Source organism: Macaca nemestrina, chromosome 2, assembly GCF_043159975.1.
Source record: "Macaca nemestrina isolate mMacNem1 chromosome 2, mMacNem.hap1, whole genome shotgun sequence".
Classification (NCBI taxonomy): Eukaryota; Metazoa; Chordata; class Mammalia; order Primates; family Cercopithecidae; genus Macaca; species Macaca nemestrina.
In genome coordinates this window covers 175,342,448-175,369,274 of record NC_092126.1, presented here as the reverse complement: position 1 = coordinate 175,369,274, position 26,827 = coordinate 175,342,448, and the positions used below count along the sequence as shown (strand labels likewise).

Sequence of the window (26,827 nt, the reverse complement as noted above, 5' to 3'; positions counted from 1 at the left end):
TGTGTTTGGGGTGGGTCATAGAGCAATGGAAAAGGGAATGAGGTTGAAATGGTTCATGTTAACTTTGGGAATCTAAATGAATAGTTCAGAAGAATAGTTGAACGTATGACCTTGACCCAGTAGATAAGTTTGAGAATCCTTGATGTACAGATTATATTCAGAGTCATGAGACCAACTCACCTAAGGAGAGAGTAGACAGAAAGGAGAAAACCTGGTAATATTCCATATTTCCACATAAATAGGGCAAGTAGAAGAGAACCAGTAAAGGACTAAGAAGGGACAGCAGTGAGGAAGGAAAAATAGGAGAGTATGATGTTCCAGAAACCAAGAGAAGACTCTTAACAAAGGAAGATAACAGTCAATTACATTAAATGCTGCTGTGAGGTTGAGTTAGATGAGGACAAATAACATTACTGTTTTTGGTGTTCTTGGTAATATTGACAAGGGCAGTTTATGACATGTCATGCAGAAAAGAGCCGAGAGTTGATAGGAGATTGTAAAGTGGGAAATGAAGACAGCTACTTAGACAATTACTTCAAGAAATTAATGGAGCTGAGAAATAGATAATCAAGAGTAAGGGGAGAATTTTTGTTTTTTTCCTCATGTTTCTAAGATGGGTGATTGGAGCATTTATGCCTATAGAATTGATTCAGGAGAGAGGGAGATCGATCCTGATGATGTGGTAGAAAGGAAATATGATTGCAGGGACAAATTTTGTTTTGTTTTTGTTTTTTTTTTAATTATACTTTAAGTTCCGGGTCACATGTGCAGAACACACAGTTTTGTTACATAGGTATAAAGGTGCCCTGGTGGTTTGCTGCACCCATCAACCCGTCACCTACATTAGGTATTTATTCCTAACGTTATCCCTCCCCTAGCCCCCTACCCCCTGACAGGCCGCAGTGTATGATGTTCCCTTCCCTGTGTCCATGTATTCTCATTGTTCCACTCCCACTTATGAGTGAGAACATGCAGTGTTTGGCTTTCTGATCTTGTGATAGTTCGCTGAGAATGATGGTTTCCAGCTTCATCTGTGTCCCTGCAAAGGACATGAACTCATCCTTTTTTATGGCTGCATAGTATTCCATGTGTATATGTGCCACATTTTCTTTATCCAGTCTATGGTGGATAAATGATGGACATTTGGGTTGGTTCCAAGTCAAAATTAAAAAGAACTAGAGAAGCAACAGCAAACAAATTCAAAAGCTAGCAGAAGACATGAAATAACCAAGATCAGAGAAGAACTGAAGCAGATAGAGGAACGAAAAACCCTTCAAAAAATCAATGAATCCAGGAGCTGTTTTGTTTGTTTTTTTTTTTAATCAACAAAATAGACCACTAGCCAGACTAATAAAGAAGAAAAGAGAGAAGAATCAAATAGATGCAATAAAAAATGATGTAGGGGATATCACCACTGATCCCACAGAAATAAAAACTACCATCAGAGAATACTATACACACCTCTACACAAATAAACTAGAAAATCTAGAAGAAATGGATAGATTCCTGGACACATATACCCTTCCAGGTCTAAGCCAGGAAGAAGTCAAATCCCTGAATAGACCAATAATAAGTTCTGAAATTGAGGCAGTAATTAATAGCCTACCAACCAAAAAAAGTCCAGGACCAGACAGATTCACAGCCAAATTCTACCAGAGGTGGAAAGAGGAGCTGGTACCATTCCTTCTGAAACTATTCCAAACAATAGAAAAAGAGGGAATCCTCCCTAACTCATTTTATGGGACAAATTTCTTGAATGCAGAAAGGCATGAGATGCAGAGTACAGGGAAAGGTTTGGCTTTGGATAAGAGCAGAAAGAGAGACAAAAAGAGTGCACCTAGATGTTAATGGGTTGGTTGAGTTACTGATAGGAGGATGAGGGAGTAGCCATAATCAGTCACAGCAATTAATGAAGTAAGAGCATCAGCTGGAAAGGAGGTGAGAAAAGGGAATGTCAGTTTCAAGAGAAGGTAGCAAATATTGGAGTCATTCTAGGCAGTGGGAAGATGAACCTCTAGTAGGACAATGGACATGGAATGTTTCAGGGTTACATTAAACAAGGTGAATTTGAGTTAATTTTTGCTTGGAAAGAGACTGTAATTAAATTTTAAGGTTTGTTTTTAATGGCATATAGAGGCAAAAGGTATTATTACATGTTTACATATTTTCATAGTAGAAAAATGAGTTTAACAATTACTTGTAATCTTACTATTCAGAGATAATCATTGTGATATCCTTTTATATATTATACATACAAATACTTCCATAGGAAGAAATATAAAGGTCTTAATCTTGATACCAATACTATTTTAGAACAGTTTTGACTTTACCAACTATCTTAGTTATTGCTCTAAGAGAAATAAAAACAAATGGAGTGATAAATTTGTCATATTGCAAAAGTATTTCTATATTTTGTTGCTTTTTCCATTTTTATAGAGATATATCTGTAGTAGAAAATGTACAGTTAATGTTACAAGGTCTTCTTCCTAAGGTTGTGTTTTCAATAACTTTCTTATGGTCTTTAAAATGTAAAAATGAAACTCTAAATTATTAACCTACCAGGTTTTATTTTGATAAGATGTGATTAAGGAATCTAATTTTACTTTTTTAAGAAAAAATTGTTATTTTAAATTCAGGAGATACATGGGCAGGCTTATTACATGGATATATTGCATGGTTAATTTCACTTCTTAAAATAGTTTTAAGTCATTCTTAAATCACATTATCTCACAACAAATATAGAACATATTCTTGTAATAGTAGAGCTCCTAAATGATATCTTTTTATTTATTTTATTATTATTTTTTTGAGACAGAGTCTCACTGTCTTGCCCAGGCTGGAGTGTGGTGGTGTAGTCTCAGCTCACTGCAACCTGCGCCTCCGTGGTTCAAGCAATTTGCCTGTGTCAGCCTCTTGAGTAGCTGGGACTACAGGCACATGCCACCACACCCGGCTAATTTTTGTATTTTTAGTAGAGACAAGGTTTTGCCATGTTGGCCAGGCTGGTCTTGAACTCCTGACCTCGAGCGATCCTCTTGCCTTGGCCTCCCAAAGTGCTGGGATTACAGGTGTGAACCACCATGCCCAGCCACCAAATGATACCTTTAAAATTTTCTTTTAGAGATTTTTAAAACCAACTGTATGCTGTTCTTTAAACAAGCTATGTAAAGTGTAAAAATTATCTTTAATCCTATCCTCTGGGAAAATCAGTTATATTGTACTTGCTTGAAACTGTAATGTGTGTACATGTTTTGCCATCTGTATTTTCTCACTTTTTTGAGTTTTTGAAACATTCTTTGTAAACCATGAATTTAATGACTTGCACTAGTATCGGATATGTAAAAATATATTTTCAGGTTTTAGTTGTTCTTTATTTGTGATTATAAAAAACATCATAGTTAATACCACTGGCACTTAATATTGAATTTAAATTGATTTTAGTATTTTCTATCATAAAAGCAATATGTCCATGTAGAAAGACTTAAAAATAGCAAACTATTATCCAGAGAACCACTGCTGCATATATACCAAATCTTTATCCATTCAAGAGCCATGTTTCAACACCTGTTAATAGCAGTCACTGCTTCACATATGAAACCTGCTCTTCATAGTTAATATCCTCATATATTTAGTCATATATCTTGTCAGTATCCTATGAGCAGAAATGTGTATGCTTTTATAAAAGGAACCATGCTATTTAGAAATTGTATTGTAATCTAATTTTTCTCCGATAACCCATTAAGAAATTCCTTCCATGCCATTGAACCATCCTTTATAATATAATGTTTAATGACTACAAAAGAATTATTCGTGTGAATATACCACTCTTTTCCAATTCCCTTTTGCATTTTAAATCCATAACATGTGCACTTTACTTCTCTTTGATAGCATGACTAATATGTCCTGCACGAGACATGAAGGCACAGACGTCTTTCTTCCTCATTCTCATATCATCTCTGAGTGGATCTCAAGGTAATTTCCTTTGTAATACAAGTGTTAGTTATTTGCATTATCAGATAGAAACATGAGCACACAATGCAAGGTGGCTATTTCTTCCATAGCCATAGCATTGTGAACTTTCCTAAATCATCAGTTAATCAGAAGCAAGGAACAGGCTAGAAGTCTGCATGAAGACTAAAAATTATATATATATTTTGTGTCCACTCTGATTAAGACTCTTTCTAATCTGTTATCTGCTACCAGAAATAAGTTCACTGGAAAAACAAGTTTGATTGATTGATTTTTTTTTTTTTTAAGTGTAAGCTTGGTACTTACCACTTGACAGAAGACATTATCAGCTTTGCTAGGTCCTATGACAGGCATTCTTAATTATCCAGTGAAATATTAGAGGGGTTTAGCAGAGCAATTAGGGAGATCGACAATCACTCTTTTCCTTGCCCATCTTTCCGTGTCTTTCGGCATAATGCCACATCCCCCTAGCTCTCTGAAGAGAAACTAAGTCTCTCTGAGGAAGAGAGGCAGGACATGGTAGGGTAGAAAGAGCCCCAGAGGGAAAGGCGGAGGATAAAGACTGTGACAGAGGCACTTGGGCACCCAGTTCTTCCATCTTGGGTGGCCTGGGCCATGAGCCAAAGGAGTTACTCCATTGTCCAAAAAGTAAGGACCTTTCCAGTGCTAATATCTTAGAATCCACAGACAGGGCACAAGATCTACTTAAAATATTTTGTAAATCAAAGCAGTTAGATTACTGCCTTCAATGATAGGAAGTGTCTGCGTATATTTTCTTTGCAAAAATCTCTTATTCTGCTGATTTCATTTGCTTTTTGAAATCGACTTGTGAAGTTGACAATGAAAAGAAAACAAAACAAAATAAGTAAATCAAGATAATTGGGGATTAGGCTTCCACATTTATCTCCAGATATTCCTTACCTACATTTTGACCAACTCAGGATATCCTGAGAGCAGTCTTAAAGTCAAAGCAAATGAATGACTCCATTTTCCTTTTGGACTTCTCCTGCTCATGTCCTGCCCTATTTAGATCTAGTCTACAGATATTCCTATCAGATTCCTGAACCCAGCATTGTCTTCTACGTGCTCCAAATATTTTCTTACCCAATCAAGCTGAGTTTATTCCATTCTTTTACGGCCCGCTGGCTGTTGCTAGCTGGATAAACTAATTTATTATTGCTATAGTAGGAGTTAAATGTGAATATGTTCTGGGAATGAAATCAAAAGGAGTCTTTCAACATACATGATTTCCAGGCCAGGATTGGGAGATGAGATTATTGATCAAGTGGGCAGCAAACCAGTGTTTCTACGCCTTGGGCTGTTACCAGTTCTCCCAGTTACATTGAATAAAACGGATATTCAATTAAAATTAAAACTCAGACACAGAGCTTCATGGTTTGTTTCTAATAATCAGACAACAAGTGTTTTTGATGATGTGGTCTATTAATAATCAGGCTGCTAACCTAGGAAGGTTCTTCTGGGTAGTTCTGGTATAATCCTGACTAAGCACACATCATTAATTCTCTTTATAACTTCTCTGCTCTTGACTGTAGGCATATTCCTTTCAGCTTTCTTCACTTATGTTCCTATGAATGAACAAATCATCATTGGAAGACTTGGTGAAGATATAATTCTCCCTTCTTCATTTGAGAGGGGATCCGAAGTTGTAATACACTGGAAGTATCAAGATAGCTACAATAGCTACAATGTTCACAGTTACTACAAAGGCAGTGGCCGTTTGGAAAGCCAAGATACCAGATATGCAAACAGGACATCCCTTTTCTATAATGAGATTCAAAATGGGAATGCGTCTCTATTTTTCAGAAGATTAAGCCTTCTGGACGAAGGAATTTATACCTGCTATGTAGGAACAGCAATTCAAGCGATTACAAACAAAGTGGTGCTAAAGGTGGGAGGTAAGTGTGCATGTAAATTTTCATGAAACATAGCAATGACATCATTCCATGTTATTAGTAAGCATATTTGTCCTAATATGCCATGAGCTTCCTTCCAAGTCAATACATGGAAATCTCCTTATTTTTAATGCACAGTATCTTGTAGTATACTAATGTTATAAATGATACAACTGTTCCCCTGTTGGTGGGTATTCAGGCATTTCCAGTGTTCTACATTACCTGGTTGTGATGAACACCCTTATAGCTGTACTTAATACCAGGAAATAATCTGAAAGCAAAGTACCAGAAGTAAGATTTAAAAAAGCTACTGACACTAACAGCATAAGACTATCCACTTTCTCCTTAGTCTTATCAGTACCAAATAACTGCCAATATCATGACTGAAAAAATATTGAATTGTTGATTTAAATTGCATTTTTCTATATTATAAATGAGGTTAATTTTTATATTATATGCTTTCCTTCTCTGTATTAGCTATATATAACACTATACCTATATAACTATAAGTCATTAATATAGTTAATATATGCAGTTATGTACAGTTAATATCACTCAAACACAGCTTCATGGTGGTTATATATAACTATATATTAACTGTATTACTATATTAACTGTTGCTAATTCTCATAGTTATATTGAACCAAACAGGTATTAGATTAGATTAGAAGCTCTTTGAAGAAACTCAAAGAGCTTCATGGCTCCTTATTACTAGATTACCAAGAGTTCCTGATGATGTGCTCTGTTAATGATCAGGCTGCTGATCATTTATATGTAATATAGTTAGTATGTAGTATAATATATAGTACAATTTTACATATAGATATATACACATATATATGCAGTATTTTCTTATGGATTGTTTTTCCCAGCACTTGTTTCTTTTTCTTCTGTCCCTTTTAGCTGCTTCAGACCTTGATTCAGAAATCACAAAATTATGTGTAAACAGAGTCAAATAGGTGCTCTGAGTCAGTATTTGAGAAGTGTAGAGTGCCACATGAACTCTATTTTATAGACTTAGACACCCTCATTTTGGTTTCTCAATGAGGCCATTAGATTTCTTTTCCAGCTATGTTTCTAGAGAATTGAGATTGCTAGTTGCCACATACCCATGCCTGCTCTTTTTTGATTTCTTCTAGATAACTACACTATATCTTAAGGTTCTACAGAGGTGGGTTTTTCCCCCCTTTCAGTAACTGCCAGATTTTTTTCATAAAACTTAGCTTTTCATTTCATGGGTATTAAACAGTATTCTGCACAGACGGCCTATAAAAAAAGCCAATGATGGCAGTTTTTCATGTGCCCTTTTTTCTCCTATGTAGTTTTTCTCACACCCATGATGAAGTATGAAAAGAGGAACACAAACAGCTTCTTAATATGCAACGTGTTAAGTGTTTATCCTCGTCCAATTATCACGTGGAAAATGGACAACACACCTATCTCTGAAAACAATATGCAAGAAACAGGGTCTTTGGGTCCTTTTTCGATTAACAGCACGCTGAATATTACAGGATCAAATTCATCTTATGAATGTACAATTGAAAATTCACTGCTGAAGCAAACATGGACAGGGCGCTGGACAATGAAAGGTAGGCTCCACAGGACTTTCTGTGTGTGCTATTTCGAGGTTAGGGGGTAATGGGGACTGATTTTCAAGGAAAGAAAGGAAGATGAAAGAAAAGAAAGCAAATCCATCCGCAGCAGTTAGAAGACCAAGACCGGAGCCCGAGGGCTGGTTCTTCTGAATGTATTACATTAAGCAATCATTCTTACTTTTGAGCATTAGTACCATACCTCATTGATAAAATAGAAGTAATTCTTACCTTGCTAGGTATTTATGAGTTGATTGAAAACATTTATGAAGTGGAAAGAAGCAAATCTATTCTTGAATATTAGTGTATTTCTCAGTGGCTTATCCTTCAAACAGGATTTTCTATCAGCATTGCTCTTTAAAAAATCAAAAGAGAAAGAATACGTGTCTTTCAGCAGATCACAACTTCGTCTTTCAATTAAACAAAATATTAATTAGTATAATTGCTTCTTTTTAGTTTCTTTACATAGTATTAGCCCATCGATCTTTATCCACTACCTCTATCACAACATGGTCAGTTTTTAGTACTCTTTCTTCTCATTTATTTCAACAGATCCAAACTCTGATCAATCTCTATATCCAAAACCTGTTTAATAAAAATTAATTTGCTATCTCCATATTCAATTCCAAGCAAATTTGTTTTCCTTTTGAGATGGAGTCTCGCTTTGTTGCCCAGGCTGGAGCGCAGTGGCGTGATCTCGGTTCACTGCGATCTCGGCTCACTGCCACCTCCGCCTCCCAGGTTCAAGTGATTCTCCTGCCTCAGCCTCCTGAGTAGCTGGGATTACAGGCATGTGCCACCACGTGTGGCTAATTTCTGTGTTTTTTAAGTAGAGATGGTGTTTCACCATGTTGGTCAGGCGAGTCTCGAACTCCTGACATTATGATTAGCCCACATCAGCCTCCTGAAGTGCTGGGATTACAGGCATGAGCCACTGTGCCCAGCCTGTTTTTCATTTTATTCTTAATAAAGCAAAAATTTTCTGTCAATCTCCCTTATATGGGGAAAATGGAGGGTAGCTGTTTTTTTCAGCCTTCTCTTTCCTAGCATCTCATATTCTCAAAATGCTCACCAAAAATATACTGAAATTGTGGGTGATTCACCACATTTACATGAGTCCAGTGTTAAAGGAATGAGTACCCAATGTTCATTCTCCATCAGTCAGGCAGCAATGGAAACATGGGAAAGGGTTGCAAATGTTAATATTATAAACATCGTCTTTGGAAAATCCTAATTTCTCATGTTCATTTAGAATTGAGTGTCTTGAAGCATGAACAGTTCTTTAGGCTCAGTACTGTTTGGTCTCATTGAAAAGCTATTACGTGCCAAGTTTTGTTGCTCACAGACTGTGAACTTAAGAACATGGTCTCTACTGATTTCTGGATCCACAGCATCTAGTACAGATGTAAAAATTAAACTAGGAACATAGCTTACAAAGGGAGTGATTAATTCTACTCTCTGTGGTGGGGCACAAATGGGGTTGTTACAGAATATGTGCTTAAGAAAGTTGCATAAGGGCAGAATTTTAGAAGAGTAGTAGGACATTCCAGGAGAACAAGAATATTCCAGAAAAAAGCACAGAAAAGTAAAATTGCCTGGATTTGTGGAATCTACAGATCAAGAGATGAACCTGGAGAGGGAGGCAAAAAAAAAAAAACAGATGAAAGACCTTTTACACATTGCTAAGGAGCTTGTTGAGTGTTGGAGATAGGATGGATCAGAAGAGGGATTTGGAACATCAGAGAGCCCCTGGATTTGCCTTTTGGAAGGCTTGCTTTGGCATCACTCTCCTGCAGGTAGACTGGAAGCCAGCTGAGTCTAGAATCAGGGAGAACAGTCCATGGCAGTCCATAGAGGTCAGCCTACGGCACTACAGAACAGGAAGGACAAGACAGAGCTGGGTCTGGAGGGGCAAGGCAAGAAAATTCAGCAGAGTCTCTCCTAAAAGGGCTTAGTCCAGTGGGGGTTGCCTGCACTACAGCTGGAAATATTCTTACATGCAGAAAATGAGATTTTTGTCTAGATAAAGGGATTAAGAAGTAGTGAGGCCATAAAAGTTAGAGACCACTAGGGAGTAGGTAGGGTAACAAAAGGGGTGTTCTGGGGAACACCAGCATTAGAGAGGCCAAACATTGAGTTTAATAGGCTAGCAACTGGTAGCAACATTCCTGAGTGCTTACTGTCAGGTTCTAAGAGTTAAAACAAGTACATCACCCCTCTAGCTGGCCCTGGCTTTGCCCTCCTTGAAGGTTTAAACTAACCTTGGTGGGAAACTTTAAAATAGTGGTAGTAAAACTTGTCTTGTAAGAAACCACAGCACAAATATAATTACTTTCCAAAAAGTTATTTCTAAATATATCAATATTAGTGCCTTTGTTCTCTGCTTTCTAAGTGTAACTTAGAGAATTCTTTTGAAATGTTTATCTTCATTGATGTTTTCTTTTCTATTGTGTTGTTAGATGGCCTTCATAAAATGCAAAGTGAACATGTTTCACTCTCATGTGAACTTGTAAATGATTATTTTTCACCAAACCAAGACTTCAAAGTTACTTGGTCCAGAATGGAAAGTGGGATTTCCTCTATCCTGGCTTACTATCTGAGCTCCTCACAAAATACAACTTTCTATGAATCCCGATTCTCATGGAACAAAGAGCTGAAAAACCAGAGTGACTTCTCTATGAATTTGACGGATCTTAGTCTTTCAGACAGTGGGGAATATTTGTGCAATATTTCTTCGGATGAATATACTTTACTCACCATACACACGGTGCACGTAGGTAAGCTGCAAGTAGGTTTGGATAATGGGTTTTGGCTATAGCATTAGAGATTTGTGAATATCAGACAGAAAATTAGGTTGATTTTTCAAGAATACATTGATACCCTCTCAAAATATAATCTACAGGGGTATTTCTGGTCAGGATGTCGATTATCCTCCCTCCTTCAACCACATAAAAGTCCTGTTTTGAAAAAAAAAATTACTCCCACAGATTTCCTTTCAGGATTTTGGGGCTTCAGAAATGAGGAAGAAACATACATTTTGATGACTCCATGGGCTGAGCATCTTCCATTTCTGCTCACTGCTGTGCCTAATATATACCTTAGCCCTAATGTTTGGGGAGTCAAGGCTAGGGACACATTAGGAAGTTACAATTGGGGTCCTGAAGAATGCTGGGAAAACATGGCAGTGTCTATGAACTTGGAAATAATCACCACACAATATTTGAAGCACCAAGTATATATTCCTGGTTCAGTTCATTTTTACCTCTGTTGATAGTTCACTGCCAAAAACCATTATCTAAAATATTTCTAGTCAACTAACCATCGAGTCATGGAATATATACTCATGAAGCTGACCTTCTAGGTGAGCTAGATGGTCCCACCCTTAAACTATCAACTTCACATCATGGCAGACCATGGTAGCTCTTTCTGTCCTTCAATAAAGATATTTGAACCAGTGGAACTTATGTTTTAGAAGTGTTTCTATCATTTCAATTGTGAAAACTAGGAGGTATAACATTTGAAGTTTTGGTGATTCTGTGTGGTGAGATTTGGAGACAAGAGCAGAGGGTTGTTCCTTTAGGTTATGTGATCTTCAAATACTTGGAAGCTTCTGGACACTGAGTAATAACACTCCCTTTGTAGAGCTGCCACTTTGAGAGTAGAGAATGAAAAACTGGGGCTACATTTGAAGCTCCTATTTTTCTCCAAAAATAAAAGTGTCAGTTTTATGTAAAATACAGTTAAGCCTGCAATCTATTTTTAAAAATGTTGCCTCATGTTGGATTCATTTTGGAGTGTAAAAAAAAATAGTCAAGAAGAAATGTCCTAAAGACCACATATGGCCCGTCTTCCCACCCAGAGATCTAATTTTCAGTTCACACAAAGTGAAACATCAGGACCATTCCATCTCTGACAAAAAAGTATTTTCGGAACCTCTCATTCTCAAATAAATGTTGGCAGGTGGGGCTGGAGGAGGGTGTGCTCACCCTTCCCCACCAGGAAGAGGACTTGGCAGGAGCCACCCTAGCAGGGCAGGAAACAGGGCAAACAGTCTTGGTACCTTAAATATCATCCTTTCAAGGAACTTGTTTCCTATTCTGAATTGTGACTTTTCCATTTGTTGTCTTTCCCAGGAGGTGCTACAACAAGATAGGGGTCTTATGATTCCTCGAATCTAGATCTGGTCAATTAAGGTTGCACCAAGCTGAATGGAATTAAATAACCCTTGCTAAGTTTTGCTGCTGAATCAATACGTGACCTTGGACAAATATCTTTAGAGATGGGGGAACCTGAGGGTCACGAGTACAGTGAGAAGTAGACTTGTAGATTTCCTTGTAGGATTTCCTTTAGGAGGAAGAAAAATGCAAATGCAAATGCAAATGAAAACACTGTAGAAAGTCAACCTAATGTTCCTACTTAATATCTCCTTTATGTAGGTACATTAGTCCCCCCTTTCCATGGGGGATATGTTCCAAGACCCCCAGTGGATGCCTGAAACTATGGACAGTACCAAACCCTATATATGCATTCCCACATGGTACCAGGATTAATCTGTCCTTCCATGTTTATGCCCTGGTGCCTCATTCACACTTCTTATGATTACAGGTTCTACTGGGCATCTTCTTCCAGCAGAGCTTGTTTTCATTGCAATTAAAGACTTGCTTTGGATGGAAATGTGGCTGTAGCTTCATCATCAGCAGACACAGCCTCTCCAGTAATCTTTATATTTTTCAATCCAAGCTGATTTCTAAATCTGTGTAGCCATCCTCTACTTGCAGTAAATGGCCTGTTTCAAGGGATCTCTTGCTGAAGTCTTCATAAAAGCCCAAAGCCTTCCAGTGTAACATATCATCAAGCAGAACACATTTCTGTTCATATCTTCCACCCTCACATTTAACACCATTTCCATCTTAGCATATACAACACAGTGTGGCCATAACTGTTGTAGGTTGAGACAACACAAATTTTCTTCTTTCTTTCTTCACAATTTTACAGATAGAAGATTCATTTTCACCATAGATCTCAGCAACCTCAATATATGATTTTTCATATGTCAAGAGCTTTAATTGTTTTAGTTCAAGGAAGCACTTTATGGCTTCTTTTTGGTACATCCAAATTGCCAGCATCACTACTCTTGTGCTTTGGGGCCATTCTTAAAGAAAATAAGGGTTACTTGAACACAAGCATTGTTATACCATGACAGTCAATCTGATAACTGAGATGGCTAGTAAATGATTCATGGTGGTAGTGTGTACAACATGGATATGCTGGACAAAGGGTGCAGTCACATCCCAGGTGGGGTGTGACATCCTCAGAATGGCACACAATTTAAAACTTAAGAATTGTTTATTCTTGGAATTTTCCATTTGGTTATGTTTGGACTACAGTTGACCATGGGTAACTAAAACCTCAGAAAGTTAAACCATGGATAAAGGGAACTCCTGTATGGAATTTCAGAATGACACAAATAGGTGAAGAGATTAATATTTTATTAGTTGTAAAACACTATCGTATGTTCATAGAAAATTACATTTGTTATGTAAACAGAGGTATTCATTCTAAAGGATAACCACAAATATTTTCCTCCTGAATTGACCTTTGTGCTCTATCGCTTGCTGCCCATATTTTACCAGAACATAGACCATAAGGTTAGCAGGGTTCTGACTTTGGTAACCCAGGGTCTCTGGAGTCCCCACTTCCATTAATACTACTTTCAACAATTCTAGTCCTGACCAAGATGTTGGAGAATGGAGAAAGTTTAGGCTCCTCCAGTTATTTCTGAGGAGCTCTAAACACTATCAGCAGGTCCTCCTTTTCTGCAGTTTGTTACCCAAAGTCAACCACAGTCTGAAATTTTTAAAAGGAAAATTCCAGAAATAATGTTTTAAATTGTGTGCCATTCTGAGCAGCATGATGAAATTGCATGTCATCCCGCTCCATCCTGCCTTGAAGGTGAATCCTCCCTTTGTCTAGCATGTCACACTGTGGATGCTGCCCGCCTGTTAGTCATTTAGCCCTCCAGATAATCAGATCTACTGTCATGCTATTGCAGTGCTTGTGATCAAGTAAGCCTTATTTTATTTAAGAAAGGCCTCAAAGCACAAGAATAGTGATGCTGGCAATTCGGATACACCGAAGAGAAGTCGTGAAGTGCTTCCTTTAAGGGAAAGCTCTCAACTGAAGGGAGAAAAAAGCATATGTTGAGATTGCTAAGATCTACAGTAAGAATGAATCTTCTATCTATAAAACTGTGAAGATGGAAAAAGAAATTAGTGCATACTATGCATAAGGTTTGGTACTAAGGTTTCAGGCATCCACTCAGGGGTCTTGGAATGTATCCCCCAGGGATAAGGGGGTACTACTGTGCCTATTATCTCTGTGGTCACCTGCCACCTCTAACTCAAGACCATGGCTTCTACTTAGCTCCTTTTATCACCTCTGAACTTACCACTGTTCCCTTAGGACCCTGTCTTCTCTAGGCCAATGGCGGACTGCACTCTTACTTCATCCTCCAAGGTGAACACTGGGCTGAGGCTAATTTATGGACATAATTATTCCTTTATAAAAATGTGTTATTATTACAGTATAAAGCAATAGAAACTGAAAAGGCATAATAGACGTATTGCCTCTCCGGTTTTCAGACTTTTCTCCCAGCTCTCCCAACCCCCACCAATCTCTAATAATATTATGGTATCTGTAGGTTTCCCACAATAGATACACTGAGACTAGGAGATATTTATGCTCAAGACAAACTCTCCTGTCCAGTCTGGGTTCTTGGCTTTATCCTAAAGGACCTTTTTATTATGCAAAGTGTTTTCATATTAATTCAGCCTCCTACCTGTAATGCAGAAATAACTAGTTTTAAAAATAGTAAACATACTCCACCCTCACCCACCCACAAATTTCTTATTTGGTACCTTTTCTTCCAGTTCACAGACTTTGTTTCTCTGTTTTATTTAGAACCAAGCCAAGAAACAGCTTCTGATAACAAAGGCTTATGGATTTTGGTGGCCAGTCTGATTTTGGTGCTCTGTCTGATTTGGCTGATTTGGAAAGTAAAATGTTGCACAGGTAATATCTCAGGAAGAATTTGGGCTCTGCCCCACATGTTCCACATCATGTATATTAAAGATAACATGGAAATACATGCCCAAACAGCTACTGGGCATGTAAATTGATCTGAATTTTCTGGAATGTCATTCACAAAATTCACCCAAAATCTTTTAAAATGCTCCTACATTTCCACCTAACCGTTCCACTTCTAGGAATTTATCTCACATTAAATGAGCAGAGGTACACCAAACTATATACAAGCATATTCACTGCAGCACACTGCTATTGCTTTAGATTTCCTACTATTGTCAATAAATAATTGAGAAATTAATTAAATTAGATGATCATACTTTTTAAAATTTTAATCTAGTATTGAAATGATAACCAGGATGACTTAATCATCCTGCATTAAAAGGTAACTGGAAAGAAAAAAGCCAAAGCTTTAAGAAGTTGCCTTTGGAGTGATGGGACCATGAGTTCTTCCTTACCCTCACACCTCAGAAGGAAGCCAGATACCCCCTTAAGTCCCTGGGCTCTGCTTGTTCTCCCTTGCTCTGAGCTGAGTCAAGGTTGGTGCTCTGATTGAAACTGCATTGTTCTTTTCTTATGGGTCATTTCATTTTAATTGTTGTTCAATTAATTTTTTTCTAAATTTTAGGCAAAAAACCTTACTAGTAATTTAAACTATCTTAAGATGCCATGATCATGGGAAGTACTTTTAGGGAGTACTTTCTTAGAGTACTTTGCTTTTAGTAACAGAATTTTGAGCTAGAGAGCATCTGGGCAAAACTTAGATCTGGTTGATCTCCACATTTTACAGATCAGGAAACAGGAATCCGGGCAGTTAGCTCAAGTGCTAAGTAGGCATGTGAAACAGATTTAGGTGGATCATTTAATAGCACCAAGCCAGCTAGTGGCAGAGGCAGGTTCAGGCCCCCAGAAGCCCTCCCTTTCTCCACTATCCCCCTGAGGAGGCTCTGGGTGTCCTGGGAACTTGAGCTAGATCCTGTGTCTCTTTTATCCGTCTTTCTGGTTGATATTTGGCTATTGCCCCGCTGAAGTTAGGAGATTTGGGTTATAGCAGAAACTATTATTGAAGATATAGTTTTAGGGGCAATGGAGAGCAAGCATCTCACCAATTCTAGCCCTGTGATCAGTCGTACTAATAGGTAGGCTAGTTCCTGTCCCTTGGCTGGCCAGAAGTAGTAAGAGACCACAGGCAGTCTAGCTTGTCTACCAAGATCAACCATTGACCTAATATACTGATATCTGTGATTGGATTAGGTTCAAATTATGGGAGAGGTGGTACTACATCCTACTCAAGAATGATAGTTTAGTTTCTTTTTTTTTTTTTTTTTTTTTTTGAGATGGAGTCTCGCTCTGCCGCCCAGGCTGGAGTGCAGTGGCCGGATCTCAGCTCACTGCAAGCTCCGCCTCCCGGGTTCATGCCATTCTCCTGCCTCAGCCTCCCGAGTAGTTGGGACTACAGGCGCCCGCCACCGCGCCCGGCTAGTTTTTTGTATTTTTTAGTAGAGACGGGGTTTCACCGTGTTAGCCAGGATGGTCTCGATCTCCTGACCTCGTGATCCGCCCGTCTCGGCCTCCCAAAGTGCTGGGATTACAGGCTTGAGCCACCGCGCCCGGCCTAGTTTAGTTTCTTTAGTGGAAGTCTGCATAAGTCAGTTCTCAACTGTAAACACATGGCACACTCAAAACTGGATAAAGAACTTACGAGACAGTATATTCACAGCTGGGAGCACCCAATTCACTAGCAAACTTAAACTTTAAGGGACAAGGACAGAGAGCAGTTCCCAAAACTTGAAAGGAGAGAGTCACATAAGATTAGTTGCCTTGTAAGGACAGTGACTGACTTCTTTTTTTCTTTCTTTCTTTTTATTTAAGTTCTGGGATATATGTGCTGAACATGCAGGTTTGTTACATAGGTATACATGTGCCATGGTGGTTTGCTGCACCTATCAACCTATCATCTAGGTTTTAAGCACCGCATGCATTAGCTATGTGTCCTAATGCCTCCCTCTCCTTTACCCTCATCCTCTGACAGTCCCTGGTGTGTGATGTTCCCCACCCTGTGTCCAAGTGTTCTCATTGTTCAATTCCCACCTATGAGTGAGAACATGCGGTGTTTGCTTTTCTGTCCTTGTGATAGTTTGCTGAGAATGATGGTTTCCAGCTTCATCCATGTCCCTGCAAAGCACATGAACTCATTCTTTTTTATGACTGCATAGTATTCCATGGTGTATCTGTGCCACATTTTCTTTATCCAGTCTGTCATGGATGGACATTTAGGTTGATTCCAGGTCTTTGCTATTGTGCATAGTGCTGCAGTAAACATATATGTGCATGTGTCTTTATAGTAGAATGATTTATAATCCTTTGGGTATATACCCAGTAATGGGATTGCTGGGTCAAATGGCATTTCTGGTTCCAGATCCTTGAGGAATCGCCACACTGTCTTCCACAATGGTTGAACTAATTTACTCTCCCACCAAAAGTGTAAAAGTGTTCCTATTTCTCCACAGCCTCTCCGGCATCTGTTGTTTCCTGACGTTTTAATGATTGCCATTCTTACTGGTGTGAGATGGTATCTCATTGTGGTTTTGATTTGCATTTCTCTAATGACCAGTGATGAGGTGCTCTTTTTCATGTTTGTTGGCTGCATAAATGTCTTCTTTTGAGAAGTGTCTGTTCATACCCTTCACCCATTCTTGATGGGGCTGTTTGTTTTTTTCTTGTAAATTTGTTTAAGTTCCTTGTAGATTCTGGATATTAGACTTTTGTCAGATGGATAGACTGCAAAAATTCTCTCCCATTCTGTAGGTTGCCTGCTCACTCTGATGATCGTTTCTTTGGCTAGGCAGAAGCTCTTTAGTTTAATTAGATCCCAGTTTGTAAGGTGTAAGGAAGGGGCCTAGCTTCTATTTTCTGCATATGGCTAGCCAGTTTGCCCAGTACCATTTATTAAACAGGGAATCCTTTCCTCATTGCTTGTTTTTATCAGGTTTGTCAAAGATCAAATGGTTGTAGATGTGTGGTGCTATTTCTGAGGCCCCTGTTCTATTCCATGTATCTGTTTTGGTACCAGTGCCATGCTGTTTGGTTACTGTAACCTTGTAGTATAATCTGAAGTCAGGCAGCTTGATGCCTCCAGCTATGTTCTTTTGCTTAGGATTGTCTTGGCTATATGGGCTGTTTTTTGGTTACATATGAAATTTAAAGTAGTTTTTTCTAGTTCTGTGAAGAAAGTCAATGGTAGCTTGATGAGAAGAGCATTGAATCTATAAATTACTTTGGGCAGTATGGCCATTTTCACACTATTGATTCTTCCTATTCATAAGTATGAATTTTTTTTCCATTTGGTTGTGTCCTCTCTCATTTCCTTGAGCAGTGGTTTGTAGTTCTCCTTGAAGATGTCCTTTACATCCCTTGTAAGTTGTATTCCTAGATATTTTATTTTCTTTGTAGCAATTGTGAATGGGAGTTCATTCATGATTTGGCTCTCTATTTGTCTGTTATTGGTGTATAGGAACGCTTGTGATTTTCGCACATTGACTTTATATCCTGAGACTTTGCTGAAGTTGCTTATCAGCTTAAGGAGATTTTGGGCTGAGATGATGGGGTTTTCTAAATATACAATCATGTCATCTGCAAACAGAGACAATTTGACTTCTTCTGTTCCTATTTGAATATTTTCATTTATTTCTCTTGCCTGATTGCCCTAGTCAAAACGTCCAATATGATGTTGAACTATGGTGATAAAGGTCATCCTTGTCTTGTGCTGGTTTTCAAGGGGAATGCTTCCAGCTTTTGCCCATTCAGTACGACATTGGCTAAAGGGTTGCCATAAATCGCTCTTATTATTTTGAGATATGTCCCATCAATGCCCAGTTTGTTGAGAGTTTTTAGCATGAAAGGGTGTTGAAGTTTATCGAAGGCCTTTTCTGCATCTATTGAAATAATTACGTGGTTTTTGTCATTGGTTCTGTTTACATGATAGATTACATTTATTGATTTGCATATGTTGAACCAGTCTTGCATCCCAAGGATGAAGCCAACGTGATCATGGTGCATAAGCTTTTTGATGGGCTGTGGAGTCGGTTTGCCAGTATTTTATTGAGGATTTTTGCATTGATGTTCATCAGGGATATTGGCCTGAAATTTTCATTTTTTGTTGTGTCTCTGCCAGGTTTTGGAATCAGGATGATGCTGGTCTTATAAAATGGTTAGGGAGGAGTCCCTCTTTATCTATTGTTTGGAATAGTATCAGAAGGAATGGTACCAGCTCCTCTTTGTACCTCTGGTAGAATTCGGCTGTGAATCTGTCTGGTCTTGGGCTTTTTTTGGCCGGTGGGCTATTAATTACTGCTTCAATTTCAGAACTTGTTATTGGTTTATTCAGGGATTCGACTTCTTCCTGGTTTAGTCTTAGGAGGGTGTCCAGGAATTTATCTATTTCTTCTAGATTTTCTAGTTTATTTGCTTAGAGGTATTTATAGTATTCTCTAATGGTAGCTTGTATTTCTGTGGGATCAGTGGTGATAGCCCCTTTATCATTTTTTATTGTATCTATTTAATTCTTCTTTCTTTTCTTCTTTATTAGTCTGGCTAGCAGCCTATCTATGTTGTTAATCTTTTCAAAATACCAGCTTCAGGGTTGACAGACACCTCATACAGGAGATCTCCAGCTGGCATCAGGCTGTTGCCCCTCTGGGACAAAGCTTCCAGAGGAAGGAGCAGTCAGCAATCTTTGCTGTTCTGCAGCCTCTGCTGGTGATACCCAGGCAAATAGGATCTGGAGTGAACCTCCAGAAAACTGCAACAGACCTGCAGAAGAGGGGCCTGACTGTTAGAAGAAAAACTACCAAACAGAAAGCAGTAACATCAACATCAACACAAAGGACCCCCATACAAAACCACATTCAAACATCATCAGACTCAAAGATCAAAGGTAGATAAATACATGAAGATGAGGAAAAACCAGCACAAAAATGCTGAAAATTTAAAAGACCAGAATGCTGCTTCTCCTCCAAATGATTGCAGCTCTTCTCCAGCAAGAGCACAAAACTGGACGGAGAAAGAGTTTGACAAATTAACAGAAGTGGGCTTCAGAAGGTGGGTAATAACAAACTCCTCTGAGCTAACAGAGCATATTCTAACCCAATGTAAGGAAAGTAAGAACCTTGATAAAAGGTTACAGGAACTACTAACTAGAATAACCAGTTCAGAGAGAATATAAATGATCTGATGGAGCTGAAAAACACAGCACAAGAACTTCATGAAGCATACACAAGTATCAATAGCCGAATCAATCAAGCAGAAGAAAGGATAGCAGAGACTGAAGATCAACTTACTGAAATAAGGCGTGAAGACAAGATTAGAGAAAAAAGAGTGAAAAGGAATGAACAAAGCATCCAAGAAATATGGGACTATGTGAAAAGACTAAATCCGTGATTGTTTGGGGTCCCTGAAAGTAATGGGGAGAATGGAACCAAGTTGGAAAACACACTTCAGGATATTATCCAGGAGAACTTCTCCAACCTAGCAAGACAAGCCAATATTCAAATTCAGGACATACAGAGAACACCACTAAGATACTCCTTACGAAGAGCAACTCCAAAACACATAATCATCAGATTCTCCAAGGTTGAAACAAAGGAAAAAAATGTTAAGGGCAGCCAGAGATAAAGGTCAGGTTACCTACAAAGGGAAGTCCATCAGACTAACAATGGATATCTCTGCAGAAGCCCTACAAGCCAGAAGAGGGTGGGGGCCAATATTTAACATTCTTAAAGAAAATAATTTTCAACCCAGAATTTCATAACCAGCCAAATTAAGCTTCATAAGTGAAGAAGAAATGAAATCCTTTACAGACAAGCAAATGCTGAGGGATTCTGTCACCACTAGACCTGCCTTACAAGAGATCCTGCAGGAAGCACTAAATACAGAAAGGAAAAATCGGTACCAGCCACTGCAAAAAAACACCATAATATGAAGACCAACGACACTATGAAGAAACTGCATCAACTAATGTGCAAAATAACCAGCCAGCATCATGATGACAGGATCAAATTCACATATAACAATATTAACCTTAAATGTAAATGGGCTAAATGCCCCAGTTAAAAGATACAGACTGGCAAATTGGATAAAGAGTCAAGACCCATCAGTGTGTTGTATTCAGGAGACCCATCTCATGTGCAAAGACACACATAGGCTCAAAATAAAGGTATGGAGGAATATTTACCAAGCAAACGGAAAGCATAAAAAAAGCAGGGGTTGCAATTCTAGTCTCTGATAAAACAGACTAAACCAACGAAGATCAAAAAAGACAAAGAAGGGCATTACATAATGGTAAAGGGATCAATGCAAAGAGAGCTAACTATCCTAAATATATATGCACCCAATACAAGAGCACCCAGATTCATAAAGCAAGTTCTTAGAGACCTACAAAGAGACTTAGAATGCCACACAATAATAGTGGGAGACTTTAACACCCCACCGTCAATATTAGACAGATCAATGAGACAGAAAATTAACAAGGATATTCAAAACTTGAACTCGGCTCTGGACCAAGCAGACCTAATAGACATCTACAGAACTCTCCACCCCAAATCAACAGAATATACATTCTTCTCAGCACCACATAGCACTTATTCTAAAATCGACCACATAATTGGAAGTAAGACACTCCTTAGCAAATGCAAAAGAATGGAAATCATAACAGTCTCTCAGGCCATAGTGCAATCAAATTAGAACTCAGGATTAAGAAACTCACTCAGAACCACACAGCTACAAGGAAACTGAACAACCTGCTCCTGAATGACTACCGGCTAAATAACGAAATTAAGGAAGAAATAAATAAGTTATTTGAAAGCAATGAGAACGAAGACACAACATACCAGAATCTCTGGGACACAGCTAAAGCAGTGTTAAGAGGGAAATTTATAGCACCAAATGCCCACATCAGAAAGCAGGAAAGACCTAAAATCGACACCCTAACATCACAATTAAAAGAACTAGAGAAGCAAGAGTAAACAAATTCAAAAGCTAGCAGAAGACAAAAAATAACTAACAGCAGAACTGAAGGAGATAGAGACACGAAAAACCCTTCAAAAAATCAGAGAGTGACTTTCAGTTGAAAGACAGAGCCAGACCAAGGTGACCGTACAGGGAAAAAGCTGGGAGAGTGAATACCTAATTTCACTCCTCCCTGTCTCTGATCTCCAGCCCAAATAGAAGCCAGGAGGAGCAGATACCCTGCTGATGGAGCCCAACGAGGTCAGCCTCCCATGGCTGAGAGAAGAATGGATTCTGGTTCTGGAGGAGTAGTCAAAAGATATGGGCAAAAACTTTGTCACAGTATTGGCCACTTTAAAAAATAGATATATTCCATACTTCTGCAGTGAGATGGGCTGAAAATATATTTGAAGCTGTTATATGAAAAGCCACAAAACCTTTCCTAGCTCCAGCTCCCTGGTTGCAGTTTCATGACTGTGGTTCATATGTTTTATTTTTAAATTCCCTTTTCTATTACTGTTTTAAAATGTACTTTGTCTAAGATATGTATTAAAGGGCCATATTTTATGAAAGTCCATAAGGAGGCCTTCTTTGAGAAATGACACATCCCTTTTTCTTTAACCATCACTCTCATCCCCTCTTTGGCTATGACATTTCCATTGTTAGCAGTTGGTAGGAACCAGGCCAAGGATCACAAGAAGCCAGGAATTGCTGAGCTGACTGAACTGCCTTTACTCCCCTGCTTTGGAGCACCTGGATCAACCATACACATTTACTGCTGCTTCTGATGATGTGTTTTTACATTGAATGCATTTTTCAAGTTGTTTGTTAAAGATATGAAGGGAGAGTAACTCAGATGATTCTATTAACATAATTATATTGAGATAGGACTAAGGGAGAATTTTGGTGTTTGCAAAGAAATTATTTTTAAGTTCTCTTTTTTTCCTGTAGAAAGACGTCGTGTCTCTACTGAGAGCACTCACGATGATAATGCCTCTGATAATGCCGAAGAAAACATGGTAAGGCATTATTTCCTTTATCAAACAATATACAGTATAAAAATGCTTCTTTAAAAGGGTAATCGAAGTTCTGACTGATTCACATATCATCACGCAAGACTTTTATATAGAAAAAAAAACAGCAAGGAGGGGTTGCAGGATAATATAGCACGAAAAATATAATTAGACTTTTCCCAATGTCTATAATTAAACAGGCTCTACTTGCTTAAATACATGGTTGTTCTTCTTGTCTCCTATTGTTGTTTGTAGAGAAGATCTCCAATGGCATTGTGCATATGAGGGTGAGCCAATGTACTTATGATAGAAGCATGAAACATGGGATTGTATACAAGTGGAAAGAAACACAACTATAATTCACTTGCAAATTATAGTTTGATTGTATACTTCCTTTTTACTGCATTCCTTTTATTATTTATGTGTTCCATTAATCAGAATATAAATAAGGGCTAGGAGTGTGATAAACTTGTTTTTCCCACTGTTAAAAACCCTGAAATAGCTAGTAGGGAGATTAAAATTAACTGATAAGACTCAGACTTATTTTGTAATGGTCTCATGGATTTTTAATTACAGATGCCAGCAATAGACTAAAGCTTCTTACCGCCCACCCCAAAACACTACTATCATTAAATATTTAAGATATAAATGGTTATTCTGACTTGAACAACAGACATTTAGAGTCTATTTTTCTCGGTTCTAGCGTCTTTCAGGAAGAGTACAGGAAATGAGAGAAGACCTTGACAACTCATGACAAGCATCCTTAATATCCAGTGACTTCATATCCCCTTTCTGCACTGCAATTCTAGGCAATGGCCTGTCAGACCAGACAGTTCTACCACTGCAAAGACTTGTAACCATTTTCTAATATCACATTTTACTTTTCAAGACATAAGGATCATTCACTGACCCACTACCTGCATTGAGTATAAATGCCCGGATGTTAAGGATTTCAATTTAACTTTGAAAAGAACTGTCTCATTCATTTACATTCCTGTTCCAGTCAGCCCAGGAGGTTACAGTGAGCTCTCCGCTAAGAATCTGGAAGAAATGCATCACTAGGAGTTGGTTCCCAATCTGATCAACTGATAATGGGTGAGAGAGCAGATAAGAGCAGAAGTCACCTTAGTGGAAAGGTTAAAAACCAGAGCCTGGAAACCAAGATGATTGATTTGACAAGGTATTTTTGTCTAGTTTTATATGAATGGTTATATCAGGTAACCAACTCAATTTGGGATGAATCTTAGGGAGGCCAAAGAATAAGACTGTCAGTATCTTTAAGATTGCTAGGAAAAAGGGCCCTATCAACATAAGAATCTCTGAAGTTAGGTTACACCTGACCACACGAGGCTTGCATAGTTGACTGACTAGCCATGAAGATAATTTGAACTCTTCTGGCTCAACTGGCATATTACTAATCAGTCTTCTAATAAATTTAGATTTTCATATAAATTTTTAAGCAAGAAGAGAAGCGAGAGCTCAGCTAATCTAATCTGTTTCCCTTAATTTTAATCATCAACTTACGTAAAAGAAACAGTCTACTCTTAATGCTTGTGAACTTGTCACTATAACCAGGCTTTTGTGTGACTTAGTCAATCAAGGTTTTGACTCTATAAGAGAAAGCAAATTCTGAATTGTGGTGTAACTTCCACCTGGTCCAATTTTATCATATGACCTCAGTTTCACAATCCTATACCTTGTATGTAGTTAACTCTGTTTTTGCTACAATGTTGTGATGGGTTATCACAAATAGCAAAGTATTAAGAATTCTAGTCAGAATGATGATTATTAAAAAGTCAAGAAACAACAGATGCTGGCAAGGCTGTGGAGAAATAGGAATGCCTTTACTCTGTTGGTGGTAGTATAAATTAGTTCAACCATTGTGGAAGACTGTGTGGGCAATTCCTCAAGGATCTAGAACCAGAAACACCATTTGACCCAGCAATCCCATTATTGGGTATATACCCAAAGGATTATAAATCATTCTACTATAAAGACACATGCACACATATGTTTATTGCAGCACTATGCACAATAGCAAAGATCTGGAACCAACCCAAATGCCCATCAGTGATAGACTGGATAAAGAAAATATGGTATAAACACCATGGAATATTATGTAGCCATAAAAAGGAATGAGATCGTGTCCTTTGCAAGGACATGGATGAAGCTGGAAGCCATCATCAGCAAATTAACACAGGAACAGAAAACCAAACCATGTGTTCTCATAAGTGGGAGCTGAACAATGAGAACACATGGACACAGAGAAGGGAACATCACACACCAGGGCCTGTTGGGGTCTGGGGGGTGAGGGGAGGGAACCTAGAAGACGGGTCAATAGGTGCAGCAAACCACCATGGCACATGTATACTTATGTAACAAACCTGCACATTCTGCACATGTATCCCAAAACTTAAATTGTTTTTTTAAAAAAGTAACTTACATATCTTTAAAAAATTCCATTGTGAAGAAAAATTCAATTGAGATAATATTTAAGTGTCTGCCATCTCTGCTTCCCCCTAACCTTGGTTCCTTTTAAAAATTATGTCCTAGTGAAAGAATATGATACTTAAAACTGGATGTATCCCCAAGCTGAAGTTTGACTTTACTGAGTATGTGCCTGGGGTGTGCAGAAACAATAGCATCCTGACTTCAGGATTGGTAATATGATAACAGCAAATTTCTAAGAAAAGGTTTGGGATATAGAGATGTTTCCTGAATATAAACACTGGCTTATTAAAGGATAATTCCAAACTTATTTTTTACTGAAGTTTTTAAAAATTACCATTTCGATTTCAGGAAAACAAAACCTAGAAAAGTTCCAAGTTAAATGTTTTGTGTTTTCTCACTGGGTTGAGACCGATGATAAGAAGGAACGACTGCTTTGGATACAGCCTGACACACATCCCTGCTAGTCCACTCTGTGGCTGTGCATCCCCCTCCACCAACCACAAAACTCAAATTTGGTTTGCCTTGCTCAAAATGGTACCCTAATGTTTCAAGAGGATTCACTTTGATCTGTCTGAGCCAACCCTGGCAATTGCAGTCCTCTTGCCACTAGACTGGTTCAGCATAAGAAGGTAAAGAAATCTGTTCCGTAGGATATGAGGAAAAGTATTCCAGAGGTCTGTTTCTGGGAAGGTGTTTCTCCATTTTAAAAAGAGGTTATTGTATGGGGAGGAAATGCTCAGGACTGCTGAAGTCCTCTTACAATGACAAGAGATTCAGACAAGAATGAACCTGGATCCTCTGATACCACTGAGTCTCTGAATTAATCTTCAAGCTACCCATATGAGTGAGTCAGGGTTGGATCAGGGAGGCAGAACCGGAGAATGACAGAATAAAGATTTATTATAGAGCTTCAACCTTACACAATTGTGGGTGCTGGTGGAGAAGTCTATGCCAGGCTGCTCCCTCTGCATCTGGTCCTGGGCCTGAAGTCACGGTAGGTCGGCTGTGCATGCAGCGAGGATGAAGGGAAGTCCATAAGAACAAACAGAACCCATGTCTGCCTCACGGCCTCCACTGCAATGCTGTGGATGATCTCAGGAAAAGCTGGTGCTGGTTGCCATGGAGCTGCACACACACCTGGCCAGGACTCTGCAAAGCTGGAGGAGGCGGCTGGCAGGAGCTGGAAGAGCTCTGGGTCCAGGGAGCTGTCTCTGGTCCTTTCTAGTGCCCCTTTTTGGCCAGGAGTCATATTTTCAAGCTGTCACAATGCTTGGGTCTGTACACTGACCTTATGAGCGTAAAATAGCTGATTTTTGCTTATCAGATTAATGCAAAATTCTTTATGACCTACTCCAATCCAGAACCACAAGAGAGAGGAATTCCGGGACACGTTCCTCCGGCTGAGCTAAATTGGCACTGCAGAAATCCAGCACATCACCTGTCACTGAATGTCTTGTGTGGGGTTACCTCCATGTTTAAAGTGTGTACCAGCATATAGCCTACATGTGCGTTGATTAGGAGAGTTTTGCCTACATGTTCAAATTGCCTAACTATGGCTATATTTATAATCACAATGCTGAGGAGATTTTATGACTTTCATTCCACCACTGCCAGCTCACAATATACATTCATAGACGTAGGGGTGAATCAAGTCAAAGTTGCCTAACTTCAGTAAAAACCATTCACCAACATGCCCTAGTCCCCATGGAGCGTGATTGGTCTAAGGACATCTATGAGTCCTACCCATTAAGAGGAAATATGGACAAAGGATTAAGTATTTATTCATTTTTTAAACATCAGA

General features: G+C 38.6%; 1 protein-coding gene across 13 annotated transcripts in view; it reads left to right on the top strand.

Moving 5' to 3' along the window:
* The window catches only part of LOC105477551 (HHLA2 member of B7 family), a 79,606-nt gene extending 53,642 nt beyond the window's left edge, over positions 1–25,964 (top strand). For 7 of the 13 annotated variants that reach the window (XM_071092462.1, XM_071092464.1, XM_011734097.2 and 4 more), the window contains 7 exons: positions 3,889–3,972; positions 5,523–5,885; positions 7,205–7,471; positions 9,934–10,251; positions 14,435–14,545; positions 22,514–22,581; positions 23,579–25,964. In XM_071092462.1, the coding sequence (XP_070948563.1) occupies positions 3,915–3,972; positions 5,523–5,885; positions 7,205–7,471; positions 9,934–10,251; positions 14,435–14,545; positions 22,514–22,581; positions 23,579–23,656 (1,263 nt within the window). In that variant the 5' untranslated portion in view covers positions 3,889–3,914 and the 3' untranslated portion in view covers positions 23,657–25,964. Of the gene's footprint in view, positions 1–3,888; positions 3,973–5,522; positions 5,886–7,204; positions 7,472–9,933; positions 10,252–14,434; positions 14,546–22,513; positions 22,582–23,278 lie in introns of all 13 variants that reach the window. The other 6 variants (XM_011734106.2, XM_011734105.2, XM_071092466.1 and 3 more) reach the window with 3 other exon arrangements.
* Positions 25,965–26,827: the final 863 nt, after the last annotated feature.